This window comes from Phyllosticta citribraziliensis (genome assembly GCF_038025025.1).
Source record: "Phyllosticta citribraziliensis strain CPC 17464 chromosome Unknown J3D65scaffold_14, whole genome shotgun sequence".
NCBI lineage: Eukaryota > Fungi > Ascomycota > Dothideomycetes > Botryosphaeriales > Phyllostictaceae > Phyllosticta > Phyllosticta citribraziliensis.
In genome coordinates this window covers 259815-280779 of record NW_027117351.1, presented here as the reverse complement: position 1 = coordinate 280779, position 20965 = coordinate 259815, and the positions used below count along the sequence as shown (strand labels likewise).

General features: G+C 56.3%; 5 protein-coding genes across 5 annotated transcripts; 4 read left to right on the top strand and 1 right to left on the bottom strand.

Moving 5' to 3' along the window:
- Positions 1 to 3154: 3154 nt before the first annotated feature.
- J3D65DRAFT_530361 (ASST-domain-containing protein) lies at positions 3155 to 4849 on the bottom strand (the record flags this gene model as incomplete). Its single annotated transcript, XM_066796667.1, has 2 exons — positions 3155 to 3322; positions 3467 to 4849. Coding segments are annotated over 2 exons (1551 nt in total), but the record flags the coding sequence as incomplete, so codon positions are not given.
- Positions 4850 to 6947: 2098 nt separating this feature from the next.
- J3D65DRAFT_640561 (actin-binding protein-like protein) lies at positions 6948 to 9725 on the top strand. The gene is made up of 8 exons (XM_066801805.1): positions 6948 to 7303; positions 7381 to 7440; positions 7501 to 7643; positions 7698 to 7746; positions 7799 to 7896; positions 7945 to 8406; positions 8453 to 8567; positions 8614 to 9725. The coding sequence occupies exons 1-8, from the start codon at positions 6971 to 6973 to the stop codon at positions 9469 to 9471; spliced, it is 2118 nt and encodes a 705-aa protein (XP_066650468.1). The 5' UTR covers positions 6948 to 6970; the 3' UTR covers positions 9472 to 9725.
- Positions 9694 to 11485, top strand: J3D65DRAFT_150198 (uncharacterized protein). The gene is made up of 4 exons (XM_066794079.1): positions 9694 to 10550; positions 10760 to 10929; positions 11024 to 11316; positions 11402 to 11485. Exons 1-4 carry the CDS (start codon positions 10019 to 10021, stop codon positions 11442 to 11444), a joined length of 1038 nt encoding a protein of 345 aa, XP_066650467.1. The 5' UTR covers positions 9694 to 10018; the 3' UTR covers positions 11445 to 11485.
- Positions 11486 to 16569: 5084 nt separating this feature from the next.
- Positions 16570 to 17710, top strand: J3D65DRAFT_640546 (uncharacterized protein). The gene has a single exon (XM_066801804.1). It carries the CDS (start codon positions 16587 to 16589, stop codon positions 17472 to 17474), a length of 888 nt encoding a protein of 295 aa, XP_066650466.1. The 5' UTR covers positions 16570 to 16586; the 3' UTR covers positions 17475 to 17710.
- A 1050-nt stretch (positions 17711 to 18760) lies between these two features.
- Positions 18761 to 19550, top strand: J3D65DRAFT_662535 (uncharacterized protein; the record flags this gene model as incomplete). Its single annotated transcript, XM_066802636.1, has 1 exon — positions 18761 to 19550. The coding sequence occupies exon 1, from the start codon at positions 18789 to 18791 to the stop codon at positions 19548 to 19550; it is 762 nt and encodes a 253-aa protein (XP_066650465.1). The 5' UTR covers positions 18761 to 18788.
- Between the last annotated feature and the right edge of the window lie 1415 nt (positions 19551 to 20965).

The following is a 20965-nucleotide window of genomic DNA, read 5'->3' as shown; positions in this document are numbered from 1 at the left end:
TGGTTGTGGTGGTTGTGAAGAGGTTGGTCGGAATCAGTTAGGGACGACGACGGTCAGGGCAAGGAAAGGCCCAGCCCGATGATCCGTCAGCCCTTTGGCCTTTGGAGACGACAGACAGACAGCACTCCCTACACTACTACTCCGCACTGCGCACCCCACCCGACGACTCCACTACATCACCCTCTCAAAGGATTTGACGGCTGTCAGACGGCGACGAATACATGGTTCCAGTTGTCGCAAATGACAGTCGGTCAGACTTGGCCCGACCTGATCAATGCACTCTTTCTTCGCCCAACTTCGTCCTCTTTCGCATCTTGACGTCGTGCATCAGTAATGGATCGAGTAAACACGTCGGTCGCCACAAGAGACGACTCTCGACTCGCAACCAACCAAGCAGCCACCGCATGCCGCCACGGATACCGCCTCTCTCTCCTTGCCAACATGAACTCGGCCATGCATATTCAGCACAAAGCCATCCTCTCACCCACGCCCAACGTCACCCGGCCGTCGGTCCCGACGCAAAGGATGCATAGACTCCACGCCCCAAACACGCCCTGCCCGCGCGCGCGCGCTGTTCCTTCACCGAGCCTTGTTTGCTACAGGCACACACATAGGAGCACCTTACCTCAGGTACACGCTCCTCGCTAGTCCTCCCTCCTCTTACACACTCCCCAAACCCATCACGGCGACACAGTCAGCCTCGACGCGTGCTTCTCCCAACCGTCCATCTCACCCTCGTCGTCTGGATCGATTGTCTTCAACGGCGCCCTCACACAAACCCAAATTGTTGCCATGACGTAGGTAGCACCGCACCAGTCCGTACCTCGCCATGTCGCCCGCGCCGTTGTTGTCCATGTCGTTGCCGCCATCATCATTGTTTGCGCCGCCCTCGCCGGCTCGCCCGCCGTCTCGTTTCCGTTATCCCCTCGCTCCCTTCCTCCCCCGCCGACCTTGGCGCAGCCGACGACGGAGTCTCTTTGACCAGCCTTCGCTTCTTCCCCTTGTTTAATCGTTGCCTTCTTCCCCCCTCTCCCTCACAACGCCATGAGCATATGAAACGCGCACACTGCCCTCGCAGCGCCGCAGCGCAATGCAGTGCGGCCCGCCTGACCGCGGACAATGCGCTGCAGCAAACAATGACAATGCCGGCCGAGCCAATCGCGCCGTGTGGCATGACACTGAGCGCGTGAAACAGAAAAAGAGTCTGGTGTGTGGGTAATTGGGTTCACGGAAGGGTCTTGAACGGCGTCGTTGCCGGAGCGCCCTCATTTTTCGTTGTCTTTTCTTTGCGGGGACTCGAGTTGGGTTCTTTGACGTGGGCGCGTGGTGAGGGCAGGGGAGGGGATGAGGACGTCACCTGGGGAACGGGAGACTCGACATGTCAAGGTGCAAGTCTTTTGTGCTACCGTGGTACGTTCGCCTGGACAACCTCACTTGACCGCACCTCGCTTCGGGCGGAAGAAAGCATTGTAGGCGTGAAAGAAACGATCTCGCATCCGCAACTTCCACCATTGTCGCTTCTTCCTTTTCCTCAATACAAGCAAGTCTGCCGTGAAGACGATGGTCGCGAAGACTTGCGTCTCCTTTTGCGCAGCAACTCTTCATCTTTGAACGCTCAATGATTCTTCCAACCTGCTGTCCTGAGACACTGGCTAAGTCTACAAGCACCAGCCAACATGCCGGTGCTCCAACAAGGCCTACTACCTCTCTCTCACCCTACGTATGTTTACACATGCAGACATAACCCCCTTTTCTCTGTTCTCCACGGCGTCACGACACCCCATACACACATGCACTATGTATACCCCCATCACTCCAGCTCTTCCGCAGCCTGCCCTCCACTCGCCCCCTCGCGCCCTCGTCCACCCGCGCCAAACGCCCTCCTCTTCCCCGCGCTGCTGCTGCCCCATCCCTCGTCGTCATCTTCATCCTCGTCTCTGGCTGCTTTGCCTTTTCCTCCAGTCGCTGTCGCCGTCGTTCCTCCGTGGCCTCCGCTCTGCTGCTGCTGCTGCTGCGCCAGACCCGCGCCCCGATGCTTAACCCACCCCTCCCCGATCCCCTCCCCCTCCACCTGCTCCGTTGTGAACGACCGCCCGCGCTTGTACCGCCCCGGCGGCGTCTTGTGTTTGTGCTTGCTCTGCTCTGCGTGGCCCTGTTCTCCAGCACCACCGCTACTCGACGCCTTGCGGCCGCGCTCGCGCTCCGCGATTTGATAGATCAGGGGCAACGGCGGCGCCGACGCCGAAGACGACGCTGACGCTGATGCTGATGCTTCGGCGTGGACGTGCCCGGCCATGCGCATGCCGCCGGCGCCCAGGTCGTGGCCTTGCAGCGGCGGCGGCGCGACGGGGTGGCGGACTTGCGCCATTTCGCGGCGCTGGATGGACGATGCGGAGATAGGGTGGTGGTGTTGCTGATGCTGATGCTGTGGCTGGTAGAGAGGCACGTTGGCGCCAACGTCGTCCCACGTGTCCATGTCGATTTCCTCCTCGTCGAGGTCGTGGTCGAGGACGCGCTCGTAGCGGCTGCTCGGGCGGCGGGGGCGCCAGAAGAAGGCGGCGCGCCACCACGGCCGTTGCGCCCCTTGCGACGGGCCTCCAGAGTTGGGTCCAGGATGTGAAGGGCCGGTGCTGTCGAGGGAGCTGGTGCTCGAGTTGTGCCCGAGTTGGCGGCGTCTGCGCACGGCGAGCGGCAAATTTGTACCATGTCGTCGCTTGCGCAACTGCCACATCTGCAGACCCGTCCATACCAGTGCGGCCAGCAGGCAGAGCAGCAGCACGAGCACGGCGCCGACGACGATTGCAGCCGTGTTGCGCGAGACGGTGAGCTCGTACTTGTTCCCCTCGTGGCTCTCCCACCAGCTCTTTGCCTCCTCTTGATCGGATTTGGCGCCGGCTTCTGTGTCGCCGTAGCCCCATCCGTGGGGGAAGGCTGAAGGGAAGGTGAGCGGTGCCAGGGCAATGGCAGGAGAGACGTCTGACGAATCCTCAGTCGTCGAGTAGAATGGCGATGAAGACTCCGAGAGCGTCAGGTCTGTGGAGAAGGCCGCCGCGTCGGCATCGGTGTCGAAGTCGAGCGAGAGATCCGACGCGCTCGAGGTGCTGCTGCTGTTGGCGGTTGAGTTTGTTGATTCGGCTTCTTCCCATGCCGCGATTGATACTCCAGGGACAATGCCTCTGGCAACGCTCGACTGGCCGATCTTGCTGCCCTCCGAATCAAGCGCTTCGGCCCACAGGTAGGACACTGCGCCAGGAATGGTGATGGCCGTCTCGAACCCAGTCTTGCGGTACGTGCCGAGATACGCAAAGCGTGTCGAACGAGGCTGGCTCTCGCCCTCCTCCTTCGCTGACGACGGAACCGCTACTGATCTGATGCTGCGCGCAAAGCGAAAGAGACTGGACGATTCCGTGGTAGGAGACGCGGAGGAGGTGGTAGTCTGCGAGCCAGGCTCAGCGGCGTCTTTGACGATTTTCCCGTACACCCTCCACGCGCGGACTTCTGTGGCACCGTTCCAGCTAATGTAGACGACGGTGAATGGGCCGACGCCGCTGCCCTGGCCCGGGAGAATGTCACCGTATACCAAAGCTTTCAACGCGGGAGGTTCGGTGGGCCGTCCAACAAATCCGACCATCTTGAACGCGCGGTACGTGTCAAAGCGCCTGCTGACAAACTGCGTCTCCATGACGACGTCTCCGGCAGGTGAGAACTCGGTGGCGTAGCCATGGTCGGACCATGAGACAAATGCGTTCGATTTTGTCCAGTCGTCGGTCGTGTCGTGCTCGAGGCTTGAAGATTCGGAGCCTGGAAGAATTTGCATTGAGCCGCGCAGCCGAGTGTATCGCCAGTCTGGCCGTTCAAAGTGGCGCAAGGGCGTAGCAGTCCAAGAGCCTTTGTCGTTGGGGTCATGACTGAGCTGGATAACGTATGCCGAGCTTCTATCGGCAGTCGTGACGCCCTTGTCGGAATTCTGGCTGCTCGAGGCATTATCAAAAAATGAAAGAATAGTGTGCGTTTCGTTCGAAGTGATGATGCGGCCGTGATGCTGCCTGGAAAAGACGAAATCCTTGGTGTCAAAGTCCGATCTTTTGCCACCCAGTCTCCACAAGACATCGCCGTTTCCACCGGAAAGCCGCATCAGCGAGTTGGTGTATCGAAAAGAAACCAGGTAGTCGCCATTGGGAAATTTGTCGACCGAGTTCAGGTGGAGATAATCCCATCCCTTGCCGTACGGATCCGCTTCTTCTGGCCAGGCGAAAGTGCTCTCTTCTAGTGGTACGTGATCCGCGCCTTGCCAATCGAAAATGGTCTTGGGATTTTCACCCGAAATGTCGACCTCTTTGAAACCGGTGCTGTGGACTCGAGTCTGGGAATTGCGGCCGAGACCAATGGAGTCGCCGTCCATGTCACGCAAGTCCGATGTTGAATAGAGGGCCCTCTTCCCGTCTTCGAAGACTGCAAACTCGTGCTGGTCGAATTGGTTGGTGTGCTCGGCCATCTGGACATCCTTGATAATCTTGTACTGATCCGACAAGATGATTCCTGCGCCGTACAGGCTGGGATCTCCACGGACATTGTCCAGGCTCAAGTAGGTCTTGTTGTCATAATGGATTGCCTTGAAGTCAAAGCCGTTCTCGTTGCGAAACAGGCAAGCGCCACTCCAGATGAGTTCTCCATTGTTGTCGTAAATGTGTGGCCCTACTTGACAAGCTTCGATCAAGGGCGTCTTGTGGGATTCCCAGTCATTGTTGGTGTTGTATGGGGCCACGAAATGGTATCCTGGGCTCACTGCTGTTTTATTGACAACCCTGACAGCCAGCTTAGGGGCTCTCAGATCAGGCCGCTGTTCGAATCAGCCTCGCTGTGCCCATGAATAGCTAGCACAAGCAACGATTATAGAAAGTAGTGATGAATCGACCTACTGTTACAAATGAAGACAGTCCAGTATCGTCTTCGAGGGAATCTTGAGCGGTGGCAAGATTCAGGAGGTGAAGAAGCGGTAACGACAGACGGGCCCAAAGACGAAGATGCATCATCCAAAACGCGCGCGGCTAGGGCGAGCCACAGCGCAACGAGCTGCTGAGAGAAGGGAAAAGGGTGGACATGGAAGAATCGAAGATTCCATGGCCGAGAAGTTATTCTCGGAGAATGACCATCTTCCCCGCGCCGAGAAAAAAGGACCCCTTCATGGACGGCCAACTCGGATCTATAGTTGGCCCAGCGGCGCACTAGTTGCGCGGCGAAGTGGGTATTTTCAGCAATCGATATGCTGGAACGCGCAACGGTACTTTTGAGAAGATGCCAGGATGATGACGACAGCAGGACAATGGCTGGGGCGGGAGCGTGGTCGTTGAACCGGACAGGAATCGAGGGCCTTGAAAAGGCCTGAAGACGCTCAACCACAGCCCTGGATTTCAAGCCACTCGGGCTTCTCAACGCAAGGCGGAGTGGAGCCTGTTCGCACGACCCGCTTTGGTCGGCTCGATCCGCGCGTCAAGAATCAGAATCCAGAGATGGCAGACCACAAAACCAGTTGTGAGCCACCAGGAAAATGGAGTTGATGGCAAGCCACAGATGGTGACGCGGCAGCGCTGCACAAAAATACAAGACAGCTGGTGCAGCCTCACGCCGCCCGGTCATTCCTCGGCAATGTTGAAAACAGGGGCGAACATCTTGGAATGATCGCAGAACAACATCTGGCCTTGGAACTCGAAGCTGTCCAGTTGAGATTCGGTCCAATGGTCGTGTTTCCTTGTCAGGTTGGGAGCGGTGAGAATCGGTAGCGTGCTCTAGTTTTCATCATGATGCCGCCTTACCCGGGCGTGTCCCAACCCCCACGGATTGGAGGGGCGCGTCCCGAGGGAGAGGCAGCTGAAGTTCACGAGTTTGATGGCGGTGCTTTGATTCGTTTTGCTGCTGCAATTCAGCGTCGTCCATGCGCGAACCATGTTAGGGAAGTCGAGCGCCGCCAACCAGGATCTCGAAACCACGCGTGAATTGAGGATGCAAAAGCGGCCAGACGGTCGAGTACGACGCAACCGAGTGCACAAATGTCAAGTCTTTGCCGTCCTGAGCTACCGTTTTAGGAGACGAGGACGTAGGAGGCGAGCTAAACCCTTGGTGGCTTTATTGGTCTGTTGGTAGCCGTTCCGGCGCTAGCGCTTTGGTGGCGGGAGTAGGAGAACATTTATATCGGTGACCAAGTCGCACAGGCTGAAATTACAGTCATGGTGTACAGCATGCGGGAAAGCTGTGAAGCTCTCAGTATGTGGCCTTGAACCTGTGGACAGGCATGGGTTGGTTGTTGGTCCAAAGATTCGCGCCGCTGGAAGCGGTTGATGCGTGCGTAGGGTGAGGTTGACGGAAACTACGAGGAGGTTTTATCTGTATATCGAAACAGACGTAAAGTTTAACACGCCACGACATCACGTGAATCCTGGCTTTCTGAACGGATAATGCTCTGATTTAGGAGAGCGAATACGCCGTTGGCAGGCAGTCCAACGACATGTTGGCGATGGAGCGCGAGCAGGCCAAAGAGCGCATCGTCTCAAGCGATGGAGGTGTGGGCGAGGCGTGAACTGAGGGCCTTTGGGAACCTCGAGAGATAATGGGGTGGGTGAGGGCTGTGAGTAGCCGTGGCATTTCAATGTAGACGCTAGAAAGGGCTGACAGCTGGCATCGATTTGGTTTGATAGTGGGGATTGAGGACGGAGCTGATGGAGCTTCAAATTAGCCGTTATCAATGCGCCAAAAGTGTCCAGCAGTTGCAATGGAGACACATCGATCGAGTCCAAGTCCAGATCGAGTGGCCGGCTGTGTAGTCGTGAAACTGGTGGGATGTCGAGTGGATGTCGACGTGGCGCAACCGTGCTGAGTCCGACAACCAGAGGCGATGGCAGCGCAGCATGACGAACAGCTGCAGCTAGACGTTTTCGAGTTGAAGGTGGACGTGACGGGAGTGGATGAGAGGTGGATGGCGGAGGATAATGCCTGGGCGCCGGTGCCAAGATGCGTCCCCCCGTCGGGTGTTCGTCCCAGGATTGTCCCTTGCGACGCTCGCCGACTTGACCTGGACCATCACAGCTCTGGGGTTCGCTTCGCTTGCTGCTGTTCTGCCTCCTCTCCTCCACGTTTCTATATTCTTTCTCCCTTGCCTGCACTCCCATACCCCCTCATCCGTCCCCGATGTCCGGCCGCTTCGTCAGAGCTTCCAAGTACCGTACGTCGTCTACACCACTCTGCTGCATTGACACTCGCTGATCCGCGTCGTCCAAAAGGTCACGTCTTCGGACGCTCGACGAAGAAGGTACCCAACCGAACCCAACCCCGAGCGCGCCCTATGCGACTCTCGATGACCGTCCGCCACCTGACACGCGTCCCCAGGAACAATGCTATGATAACCTCAAAATCTCAAAGAATGCCTGGGACACCAACCTGATCAAGGTCCGCTCTCCCCCGCGCAGACCGCCCCCTGGCTGCTTCAGGCGCTGACGGCAGCTCCAGGCCAACCCCAAATACCTCTCGGTCAACTACGAGTCTGGTGGCGGAGGCGCTTTCGCTGTCATCCCGCTCCAGGAGCGTGGCAAGTTGCCGGAGATTATACCGCTGTTTCGTGGTCACACTGGACCCGTCTTGGACACGGATTGGTGGGTTGTCTCACAATAGCAACAATGGGGACTTTGCGTGCTGATGGCCTGCAGGAATACTTTCAACGACAACATCGTCGCCTCGGGTTCCGATGATGGCAAGGTACGCACGCGCCTCTGCCTGCGATGCGCCTGTTGGGACTAATTCTGGCTAGGTCTTCATCTGGCAAGTCCCCGAGAACTTTTCCCTCTACAGCGAAGCAGAGGAACCTGAAGATGTCGCGCCTGTCGCCAAATTGACAGGCCACACGAGGTAGGTTATCGAGCTCTTCTCCGTCGGGCAGCACTAACGACTGGGAAGAAAAGTTGGACACGTCCTCTTCAACCCATCCGCTGAAAATGTCCTTGCCTCGTCATCGGGCGATTACACCGTCAAGCTTTGGGACGTTGAAGCTGGCTCCCCCAAAATTACTTTGAAGCACCCAGACATCGTCCAATCTTTGTCATTCAGCGCCAACGGCGCATACCTCGTCTCTACGAGCAGAGACAAGAAGCTGAGAATCTGGGATGTGCGCCAGGAGAGGCCTGCGCACGAAGGTCAGGGTCACTCTGGTGCCAAGAACAGCCGTGCTGTGTGGATGGGAGAGCTGGATAGGATAGCCACCACCGGCTTCTCCAAGATGAGCGACCGCCAACTCGGTTTGTGGGACGTCAGGGCTGCTCGGGAGCCATTGAACGGTTTCGAAATTCTCGACTCCATCTCTGGCGTGTGCATGCCATTCTGGGACGACGGCACTCAATGTCTCTACCTTGCGGGCAAGGGGTAAGTCGAGCATCACACGTGACGAGGCGCAACTAACCGGCTACAGTGACGGCAACATCCGGTACTTTGAGTACGAAAACGACAAGTTCCAATTCCTTTCCGAGTACAAGTCGATCGAACCGCAGCGCGGCATCGCCTTTTTGCCCAAGCGCGGCGTCAATGTGAGTCTCGAGCCAAAAGGACAAAAACCATATCTAACATGTTCAGCTCCACGAAAATGAAGTCATGCGCGCGTACAAGACCGTCAACGACTCCTATATTGAGCCTGTTTCCTTCATCGTCCCTAGACGTGCCGAGGTCTTCCAGGGTGACATTTACCCTCCTTGTGTCGGCCTCAAGCCAGGCATGTCTTCGAGCGAGTACTTTGCTGGAAAGGAAGCCGTGCCTCCCAAGTTTTCTCTGGAGGCCACGTACGAGGGCGAGGCCCCAGTTGAGGTACCCGCCGAAGCGGTGCCCAAGCCCAACTCTGCGCCCGCTCCCAAGGTCGAGCCGAAGCAGGAACCAAAGGTTGAGCCAAAAGCTGAGCCTCAGCCTGAGCCAAAGCCTGAGCCCACGCCTGCTCCTGCAGCCGCAGCTCGAGCCCCTGCTCCATCAGTCAACGAGAACAAGACAAGCATGGCCAACGCAGCGGCCAAGTTCGCTGACAAGGACGAAGCCGAGTCGTCTGCGGATGAGGCATCGAGCTTCGAGGAGATTCCCAAGCCCGCTGAACGGCCCAATGTCACCGCGCGTGTGGAGGAAAAGACTCGCGGTCCTGAGGTTGCCCAAGCGCCCGAGCCAGCTCCCGCAGAGGCTCCAGCGGCGACTCCGCCCGCCCGGGAGGAGAGGCGGAGTGTATCTGGTGCGGCCAGTGCTGCGGCGGCAGGAATCAAGGACCAACTTGCCGAGATCAAGAACATGCTACAAACTCAGAACCAGGCGATGACGAGCCAAATGCAGCAAATGGCGCACTTGACGGCCGAGGTCAACACCATGAAGCATAGACTGGTGGAGTTGGAGAGGGGGGGCGAGAAGGACGAAAGGATCAGGCAGCTGGAGCTGGAGTTGGAAGAGGCTAGGTCTTGAATTGCGTTGTGATAGATGCTGTATGATTTTTGGCGAAAAGAGGCTCAAGGCTTTGGCGGAGCCGGGCTCTTGTCTAGACGGGTCTTTGCGGATACCTTACCTTGAGGGTTGCTGCTGAATGGGGCGTATGGGGACTGCATAGCGAACGTGTCGGGCGTTCTCCTAGTCGGTAATGATTGAATCAACGACAACCATTTTGGCTCCAGGTTGGCGTGCGCGACCAATCTGTAGTGAAGCTGGTGCGGGATGGAAAGGTTGGTATCTTTCATATTTGCTCGATTTCGTTGTTCGAAGACAATGTGCAAAGGTCTCGTTTTAATTTTGGGTGCCTCTCCCATCGTACTGTAGCCAAAGCCTGCCGCGCTCTTTCCAAGTCGGCGCCTGCCCCTTCCACCACCGCTGACAGCCCGCTTCTCGTCTCGCGAGGTTCGACAACACGACATACTCTCGCCAACAACATCTGCCTCTCTACATTTCTTTTTTGAGCATACACCTTACAAGTTTTGTTAACTTCGGCTTCGACAAATGTTGGCGTCAGCGCCCGACCATGGAACCGGCCCAGGATCCTCCGCCTCATGAACAGCTGCTTGCTGAGCGTGTCGACGCCGACAACACCACAGAAGAAGATGGGATAGCCAAGATGGAAAGAGAGCTGCTGAACCTCGACGATGAGCCAGATCAAGTTGGCGGAACAGGCGCGCATGATACCACGGGTGGCAGCCCCGTGCCTCGACTTTCAGCAAAGGGTCACCGTCAACAGGGGGGTGGTGACGACGAATCGAGGCCAGACATGTCACCAAAAGCTGCCGCTTCCAACCCACCGCCCTCAACCTCTGCTGTTGTTAAGAACAAGCCCAATGGCAGACTCAAGACAACGGAGGACATTAATATTGCAATGTTCGAAGACATGGGCTCGCCAAAGTCTGCCGCACGTCCTGGCAAGAACCTCGACTTTTGTTTGACGTTTCATCATTTGCCCGGCCAAAGGCGACTGGACCGCGCGGAGAGGGAGTTTTTCGAAACATTCCTCCACACCTTGACCAAGGCAAAGAAGAAGATGTTGAAGAAGGCACCCGAAAGTAAGATGAACTTTGCCACCAGAGCATGCCTCATCTTTGAGGACGGCGACCAGTCTGGCTTGACTTCACCATCTCCACCATCCACGTCAGAATTCGATTCATATGTTGAGAAACCATTGGAGTCAACGTGGATTTGGCTATAGTCTTGTCCAGACTGACGTTGGCTTTCCTCCTTGCAGTCACTGTTCGGTCGCTAAGAATGTGAACAGAAAAGAGATTGAAACCCTCTCAAAGCAGCAAACCACGAGAGCTCCAGCATCGTCTTCAGAATTCCCATCCGCTGCCGGTGACGCGTCATGTCATTCATCGAGAGGACATAATTATTCCATGCGACCATTTCAATCCTGTCCGCACGCAAGGCTCGATGCGCCAAGATAAGGTCAGTGGGAACCGGTGTTCATTTTTGCTTTTCCATCCCAAGAGGTCGGAAGTCGAGTTGAATGGCTACTGCTGACACTTTCGAGACGATCCAGCCATCGAAGCACGTCCCTCAACCGAAGGTTCCCAGCTCGCCGGCCCTGCCCATCAGCACGCCAATCGAACGGGCCTCGTCTGCGACAATCGTCTCTTCCCCAACTCTCGCGAGCACACCTGCTGCCAACCAAGGAACCTCGAGCGGTGTCTCCGGTCCGCCTATCGATCTGTACTTCGACCCTACGTCGCGAAATACCGATACGCATATCTGGAACTGGCGCACCCGCACCTTCGAACCGGTCATGCCTGACAAAATACGTTACGAGCACGTGCCGACGTATGCACAGTTTCTGTAAGTGGAGCTCACTACCTGGGCCGAAATTCTCGAGATTGGATGCCCTCCTTGGATTCAGAGTTTTCTCTAATGCAGGAGCTAGTGATTTTGAGCTGCCCAAGTTTGAGGACTTGTTCAAGCTGTGAAGAGCTTCTGGTCACATGAAGCGGAAAAGAAAAGCGGTGGCTGGCGTGCTCGTCTGGCCTTGCGGCTTGGTCTGTATTATTTCACTTTGGATTGTTAGGTTTGGCGAGGCTTGGTTTCATTCTGGATTGCCTCTGGTGAGTGGGCTTTGCACAACGATCGGAATCAATACGAGAGATTCTTAGATGCGGTGTGAGTGCCGCGGCGGAATCCTCGGAAAATGTGTTGTAAGTGCACTTTCGCCTCTCACTCCGGACGGCAGAAAACGGGGCCATAGGTAATTGGATGCGTGTCTGGGCAGTTTGCGTCTCAGGAAGAGGAGGAGGATCAAAAGACCCCGAACATTCGAGCTCGATCCGGCAGACAAAAGTTTTGGGTGTTATTTCAGGTCGGCATGAGCAAAAAGCATTGGACCTCAAGAAATACCATTCTCTCTTGAGGAGCTTGGAGTAGAAATAGTTCGGCAAGCCTGCGCATATAGCCAGGTCATGCCAACCACCCCATAAGCTTCCCTGCCTCTTGCACAAATGCACTTGGGCCAGAAGCTGGTAAGGATACATGGCGGAGGAGCAAGATCCCGAGTAGATTTGGCGTTGCGTCGATCAGATTTTCCTGTCTGCACTGCACTCAAGCAGCTGATGCAAGAGACGGAATTCCCAAAAAGTCGTTCCAAAAGCCAAAAGGCAGCATAGCGCTAGCATGTGCTGTGTGCATGCTTTCTGCACTTGGCCTCACTTTTCGTCAACTCCCCTGGAGCACGTCCCCGGGTGGTTGTCTTCTGACTTCTTGGTTTTAATCGACCACCGACCGCCACCTACCGCACACCTCAAACCTCTCCTGATTTTGACTTCAACTCTCGATACCGACACGGTAAGCTGAGCTTGCAAGTCATCTCCATCGACATTCCCCTCTGCCCTTTTGTTCTACATGGACCAACAACTTCCACCTACCGCCACACCTTGACCCTCTACCGACTTCTAACTTCAACTCTCAACATCGACACAGTATCTTAAGTTGGCGCATCATCTCCATTGACATTCTCTTCGTCGACGCCGAGCAGTCAAGTAAACAAACTTGGCGGCGTGCTCACGATGACGAACGCTCCCAGCGAGCGCGGCGACCACTATGCGCGGCGCCGAGACGCATACAGGCGCAGCACTGAAGCGAATGTTCCATGGCCGCATGATAGAGGCTCCACCAATCCTTACGAGAGGCACATCTCTCCAGATCATGGTCGTAAACCTCACCATCACCTGCCCTCGCACGTCGTCCCTCCCCGCCACTCCGACTCGCCGCGACAAGAGGCCTGGTTCAGACAACAACAGCCCGCCTCTAGCCTCGGTCACCACCGCCCTGCAGCATTAGACACGCAGCGCGGCCAGAGGGTCGTTCACCTCGGAGACGCTTACTACTCCGACCACCATTCTCGCGAGTCTGGTTTTGGATTCCAGCCCAACACGACCAACTACTACGGTCAGTCAAGAGATCAGCGTCAGAGCGAGCGGCCTGAACGAGTGGAAGAGACATACGTCCGCCCTGTGAGTAGATGGGAAGTCGACGAGTACGAGACGAGTCACCGCGCAACCCGGCAGCGATCGACGCACCCGCGCATGGTTCCCTCTGATCAGACGCTTCCGCCAGAGTCCTCCGCTCATTACCGCCGCCACGACTCCAGCTACGATCGCGCTCCACCTCGTCACGCCTCTCACACATACGGTATCCCAGCTGAAGACCCGAGATACATGGCGGAGGACAGACACAGGCGGGCGCCCTACCCGGACGAGTATCGTGGACACGTCGATTTCCGGAACGCCACACACCGCAGCGAGGTAGAACATGAAGAGCTCAGATACACCCAAGCGCAGGTCCGAAGCGGCTTCCTTCCGTATTTAAGCCAGGCCTCCAACGCAGAGCGTCAGAGACGCGATGATGCACAATTGTATGGAAATGCGCGACAGAGCTCCTGGGAGACTTCACCCGCCCCTCGCACCGATTGGAATCACCATGAAATGCGTGACCGCCGCATGGGCAGTCGAGGACCACATGAAAAGGAGGAACGCATGGTCCGTCATGACCGTGAATCAAGCCGCCATCACGAGGCGCCTCCAGCCTACGAGGAAGCAGTTACCCGTCCACGCGACCATGTTCCCCACGAGGATGAACGAATGACAGTTACTGCAAGCCAACGTTCAGATGCAGAAAGAGGCCGTGCCCAACCAATTGCGAATGACGAGGAGTCGAAGAAACAAAAGGCCATGGATTTCGCCGTCGAATCATTTGAGAGGGGTGAGCTTGATGATGTCCTCAACTGCGGCAGCCCGTATCTTGAACAAGCCGCACGACTCCTCCTGCAACGACTCAATGCTACAGAAGCAGCGAAACCAAACGCTCATTGGAGGGCAAAGCCAGTCTTGAAGCCAGTGCGGCCAGCCTCTGCCATTGGCCCATTTGTCCAAAGCGACGAGGACGATGACGACGAAGTGACGCCGTCAGGCACTGCAAGTGGCCGAAACCCTGAGCAAGACGGCAGCAGTACCACGGTCGAGCCTGCGGCGCCAAACCAGGCGACACCTTCCTCGGGAGCCATCAAAAGCAAGTTGCTTCGTGAACGGGCCCGGCACGACACGCCGATCAGAGCGACAGAGCACGACGATGACGTTGGAAGTCTTTTTGAGGGATCGAGTGCTTCCAACGAGCAAGAGCCGTTGTTTGTCCCGAAGACGACTCCCGTGAAGCAGAAGCATTCTGGTCTTGGAAGCGCGGCAGACCCTCAGCAGGATGTGATTGACAGCCCTCGTCGACAGCCCCGCCCTGATGCGGGCATTGTTCACGATCAAACCCCCAAGCCGTCTACGCTGTCGAATGTTGCCCCGAGCCCATTTTCGATGATGAGCAGGGAGCAGATGGCCAAGATGATGGCCGAGCGGAATCGAGCAACAGAGGTCATCAATCCAAAGCCGCAAATCCTTCAAGTCGCAAAGACGACACAGCCGCCTCTTGCTGAAATTGGTCATTCGCGGGAGCGTGCCATTTCCATTTCCAGCGAAAAGAGCGAGAGCCCACTGAGCGACAGCTCCTCTGACGAGCATGAGAATGGCGATGCTGAGGGCAATTTGACAGCTGAACAGAGCCGGGCTAAGGAACTTACAAGAACTCTGGGATTGTTTCAGAGCAGTGGTCCAAGTTCGATTCTCGACAAAGGCACCACGGCTCGCAACACTGAATCGGCTCCAAAATCGACCGCTCCCATCCCATCGACAGCCGGTACGACGCCAGGTCTCAAGCTCGACGCACCACCAAAGGCCAGTGCTGCCAGTGGTCAGCCGTCTGGCTGGCAGGCTGCTACTGCCATCGTCCAGAAGCTCCCAGCCGCAACCAATGTCAAGACGCCAAACGCTGCCACCTCTGCTGCTTCCAATGCGAAGAGTCCCGAGGAGAACGGCATTCAAAGCGAGGAGAGCAAGAGCCAGAGGAGAGAGAGGCAGCAGACCCTTGAGAGCTTTGGCGAAGACGTCATGGCTCTGCGGGCCGAAACGGAGAGGCAGAACCAGCAAAAGCGCGAGGCTGAAGACCAGATGGAGCAGCTTGCCCTGCCCGAGTCTGACATCGACAACGACGACCAAGGCGAAGATCCGCTGACTGACGCCGTTCGTAAAGCGATTCCAAAGCGGCGCGGAAGGCCTCCAGTTTCAACGTCAAAGAAGACTGTCGGGAAGAAGCCAGTAAAACCAGTGAAGAGGAAGGCTCCTCCAAAGCAGCCCGCTTCTGAGCTCGTTGCCACTGAGTCTGACGAGCCTGATTCTGATGCGGATACCCAGACGCAGACTGTGGTGCAGCGTCGTGGCCAGGCAAATGGGACTCTTGCACACAATGGCCCCATCAGTATGCACAATTACGCTCTTCAAAAGAGAAAACCCGAAGAAGCAGCATCAACAAGGGTCAAGAAGCGCAAGACTTCTCATGAGCAAGAGCAGCCGGGCAAATTGCGTTTTGAATCTGAAGGCAACAGACACGGTCTGCCCGCACTGGAGTCACCCATTGGTTCGCCTGAGGTGAAGACTTTCTTCAAGAAGTATGGAGGCGACATGCATGCCATGAAAGCTCACGCACCGATCTGTGCTCAAGTCCTGGCTGATGAGATGGATCGTGATGACGACCCTGAAACCAACGGCAATCTGAGGTCTCCTCATTTGAAGCGAACCACGCCTCCGCCGAAACCGATAAACACCAACAACCTGCGACCTGCGTATCGGAAAGGAAGGGCCTGGCTTGAGGCCGTTCATGTGCCGATTGAAGAGCAGGACGAGCTGGAGGAATCAGCGGCAAAGCCTGCGAAAAGGAGTCCGAAAACCCCGGGGAAGGTGTCGAAACAAGGCGCGAATGCTCCCAGCACAGACTCGGGTGTACCTGAAGATCACGACGGCATCATCATGGTTGACAAGAAGTTTGAGACGCCCCCCTCCAACAAAGGTGCGCGCTGCCTTGAACTGGGTGAAGCGGACAAACACCTTGCCACGTGGCGCAGTGCGGGTCTTAAGTGGAAAGACGTCCGCATCCTCTACGCCAACGAGACAAACCGTATTCTGGCTCCGCAGTCACTGCAACACCGCCACAAGCGCGTTCTGAAGGATAATCCGGACCTGGCTGCTGCTGCTGCTAAGAAGACGGACGTCCCGCCACCTGATGATGCGCCTGTTCCTGCCAGTGCGGAGGAAGATGAGAAGGAGGCAGGACCGCCCAAGCCTGGCCCCGGTGGCAAGACGTGGAATTTGGACGCATTGGAGGCGCACATTGCCAACCAGCGCGAAATCGATGCGTTCTTGACGAGCGGCGAAGATGAGACGGACGACGAGTACGAGCCGGTTGAGCAAGAGCTGCGTAGCCAGCAGCCTGTGCGTGAGAAGACGCCCGAGGCTCTGGATAAGAACGACTGCTGGTGGATGTACCAGGTCTGGCGCAAGTCGTGGACCAAGAGGACAGAAGAGGATAAGAAGGCGATGAGGAGTGAGAAGAAGGCGAGGGAGAAGGAGAAGGCGGAGAGGGCGGAGATGAGGAAGAAGGAGAAGGAGATGAGGAGGGAAGAGAAAGAATCGAAGAAGCAGGAGAAGGAGGCGGAAAAGTTGAAGAAGAAGGAGGAGCAGGACATGCTCTCTCGCTTTCCTGGCCCATCGTTTGCAGACCAAGACGAAGACTCTGAGACAATGTCCGAATCGGATTCAGATTCAGATTCGGGATCGGATGCCGAGTCCGAGGAAGAGGAAGTCGATGTGGAGGAAGTTGACCCTGAGGAGGGCGCGGAAAAGTATGTCCCTGGCGAAGCATACTACCACACCCTGAAAGACGCCAACGATGAAGCCATCAAGGAAATGTGTGGTTCACGCTTCGGTATCGGTGGCATTGGACCCATCGACAAAACGGGTTTGATCAGCCACAAGTCCACGTACGGCCCTCACGGCATGATTATCCTTGAAGCGCACTACTTCAACAACGTCGTGGTGCGCGTGTGGGTGGACCGGTTCGCGCGGGCGCCAGGCGTAGCAGATCCGCCCGAAGTGAGCAAGCACGGCTGGCTCGCAAAGACGATCTGGGTCGTCAAGCGCAAGGACGTCGAGGTGCGCCGCACGAGGCGCGCCGACAGCGTGGAAGCAGGAGACGAAGATGCCATGGACGTCGAGGCAGAAAGCAAAACCCTCGCCATCACGGACCTGGCCACCTTTACGGTCCTCGACGGCGCCAACAGCGAAGCCGCGCGGTGCGCACTGGACCACGCGTACCCGCCGTCTCAACGCGGCGTCGACCAGATTCAAGCGCGCATCGACGCCAAGAAGGATTTCGACGCCCAGGTCCAGCACTTCGACCAGACGAACACGGCACTGGTCCTTAGTTTTGAGAAAGATGAGGAGGTGGTTGCTCCGGCGGCGGGCGAGCACGGCAGCAGCAGCGGCGGTGGTGGTGGCATGGTGACGACGAGAAGGGTCGAAACGACGTTCTGGGTCGAGGGCGCCATGCTGCAGGGCCCGCGGAACGTGTGAGGGTTCTTGGAGCGCGAGAGTGGTTGAGCGGGTGGGAGGATTCATGGTTGGACACGTTGACGAAGGGGGCTTCATGGATCGCCCGAACAAAAGCGAGGAATGGCGTGGGGCAAAATGTAGAGTATGGAGTGCGGGTGGAGGTGGCTGCTTCTGGAAGGGTTCAGTCATTGAAGATTCTGGCAGGTAGGGAAGGGTAGTCAGTGCGTAGGTGGGGGTATCTAAAAGTTGCTTTGATCTTCTTTTGCGTGAGTGTGAGAGTGCTTGTTTCTGGCCTTGAGTGTTGTTGGAAGCGTCAAGTGTTGTGCGCTCTCTCGAAGTCATAGCGCGTGTCGGAAGAAATGGCTGCAGTAGATGAACGCTCCTTGAATACAGCTGTAGTAGTGAATGAATGCTTCTTGAGTATGGCTGAGCAGTGAATGAATGCTTCTTAAGTGTAGCTGAGCAGTAAATGGATACTCCTTGAGTGCAGCTGGAGCAGGGAATGAACGCCCCCTACTGCTCGTTTACCTACGACTGTAAGGAGAAGGATGTTTGTGGTGTGGGCGACAAGCTTTGGTGAAGTTGAAAACACGTTGACGAGGACGATATAAGAGGCGATGAGGTCCATCGACGGCGAGAGCCGGCTGCCTTGTCGTCAAACAGCAAGATTGAGGCAAACGGGCGCTCGACGACCCATTGCCAAAAGTGATCTATATAATCCGGTCAAATTGTCCAATCTTTCACGAGCCCCGGCGCCTCGGCCGAGTTGGATTGACGCCCAATTTCTACTTTACCGCAAAAATACCACCACTCTAAAATCCGCAATAAGTCTTCCGATCGGCTGAGTGACCGTCGCTGGCTCAACTTTTTTCCTCCGGGCCTGAGTTCGACTCCGGGCCTGGCTGATCTTTTTGCTGTTTTTGCTGCGCTGCTCGCCAAATGCATGAAGTTGCCCGCGTACTGGCCTGTCTTTGTCACAATGATCGATATCGAGCTGACTTTTTGCTTTTGGCCATCCACCAGATCCAGCATTCTCGCTGTCTTTGTCCTCGCTGCTCAAGCGCCCGTCCGAGACGTCCGTAAGGACACGACGCGCGCAAAGACGCGTCAAATCAACCCGGGCAACCGAAGTTACTACCCGACCCTGCCGTGCCAATCACCACTGACGTCACCCGCACCGGAAGCGAGTCGGCGCACAAGCCTCCCTATCCAAAGCTGCCATTGTTTACATCCATCTTCTTCTTGTCCTACATCCATCTTCAACCATCCCACCGCTCGTCTTTCCCAACACCAACATCGCACAACCTGACTCTTCAGCTCCGCTAAGCCTTCATCATGCCCAATCACAACAAGAAGGTCACCCTCGCCAAGGGCGAAATCCAGGATATCGGTGTGCACAACATCATGGATGAAGACCTGATGCCTCGTGCTGCCGCCACGGGATGGAGACAGCGGAAAAGGCCTCTCATCAACGAGCCTGACACTCGCCCCCAGAGAATCGACGAGTGGACTCCCGAATTCCTTTTCGCTCTCCAGATGCTCCTCCGCGAATGCGGGCCCGCAGAGAAAGTCAAGTCATTGTTGCGCCGCCAGGTGCATCGTCGACAAAACGACACCACACTGAGAGTCACCACCCAGCTTGCTCGCGGCCTTCTCCTCAGTGACGTCCGCCTAGTGCACATGGAAGTGGTCTCCAAAGACGGCGGCGCTCCCACGGCTCAGGCAGGCGACAAGCGAAAGACCAGAGGCGACACCCCCGCCGAGGACGAGAACGGCGCCACCCAGCAGCCGCCCACCAAGAAAGCCAGGGCTGCAGCGTCCGAGGAGAGCAGCGACGTGCTTGGCCGCCAGAACGCGACCGTTTCACAGCACAAGGACAAGCGTGAGCCGTGGGTGTGGGACATGCTGTTCCAAGATCTGGACCGCCTTCGAGAGATCGAGCTTGCCATGGAGCACGTGGAGGAGCGAATCGAGAACGAGCCGACCAAGCGTTTCGGCGCCACGTTTGCCATAAAGAGGTTGGGAGAGACATTGGACGACATGGACTCCAACCGCCCGGACGACTTTGGCTGCGCGTGTCTCGAAGTCAGCGTCTAGGAGATGCAGATTGACAAGACCGCCCTTGCCCATAAGCGTGCGGTGCTGGCGACCAAGGCCGCAAAGATATGGTTAGTGATTTCCATCAATGGTGGATGGCTCTATGGCTGACTTTGGACACAGCGCGTACTTGGAGGAGCACGCTGGCTTGGTCCTTGAGGAGCACCTCAAGAAGCGCTTCACCTCGGTGCTCCCTTGACGTGTCATCAGCAATACGGCCGCTGGATTTCTGACTCCCCATTTTGAATTACTGACTCTCCCTACCTGGATAGGCGTAGTCGCGCTCCGCGGTACCGCCTTACGACGTTTGAAGTTGTAGTTGAACGCATCTGATTGGCCAACTGTGATAGTCACCACCACGAGTAGTAGTTTGCTTGCTTTCACCTCCAGCACCAAGTCTCGCCGCCATCTTGCGCCGCCACGCCTTACACCTTACACCTTACACCTCGCCACTGTCATGCCATCGCGCCGTTGTGCTCAGTAATCATGGCAAGTAATAGCTCCTCTGGCAGATCCTTAAGCGACAAAGAGACTGAAGACGCTCCGCGCGCCGCCGCCCCCGCCGCCCCCGCCCAGCGCCCAGCTGTTCGCGCAGGCGAATTTGTTGGCGTGGATATTGACGAGGAGGGAGAGGAGGATATAATAACAGGCAAGAATAAGGGAAACCGCAAGGCAAAAGGCAAAGGCAGGGCAAACAAGTAGGAGTGGATAAAACACCGTGGATTCCTTGCATGCTACCCAATTCAGTAGTTCTGGCAGCTTCAAAAATTAAGGGTTGAGCCAATCAGGTGCGCGGACTGCAACTCCAAACACCACAAGGCGGCGTCATGGAGCGCGACTACGCCTATTTAGGTAGGGAAAGTTAGTAATTCAAAATGGGGAGCCAGAAAATCAACGGCCGGCAATACAGCACGAACGAGGATGGAATTTTCTAGGAATAGAATGGCCTTGGACTTTCAGTATCCTTCTAGAACAGAAATGAGAACAGTGTTTGCAGCTTCTTTGTTTGCTTCTAAAGCTTAGTGATGCGAAGTAGAGGTGACGAGAAAATACTTCGGCTTGAATCGATTGCTATATGTTTCAAAAGTCCAGAATGTCAATCATGGAGATCCGGGGTCCCTTGGCCGGATTGGAATCGCCTTCATTCCCATTCCCCAAAGTAATAAGGGGATCAACGTATGGTAACTAGGTTACTATGTGGGCAGAAACCAGTCCGAGGTTCGAGTCAGACTACCGCCTCCTATTCTTTTTGCGGTTTTTCTTTTGCCGATTCGAATCAAGTCTTGGGCTCGCTCGTTTCTATTTTCTGTCGGCTCGATGACTTTTGGAATGATGTCTCCCTACATGCACATTGTTTTGTTGACTCCGTCGTCCCATCCTCCACTTCACTGAATCTACCCTCCCCGTCCTAGCTT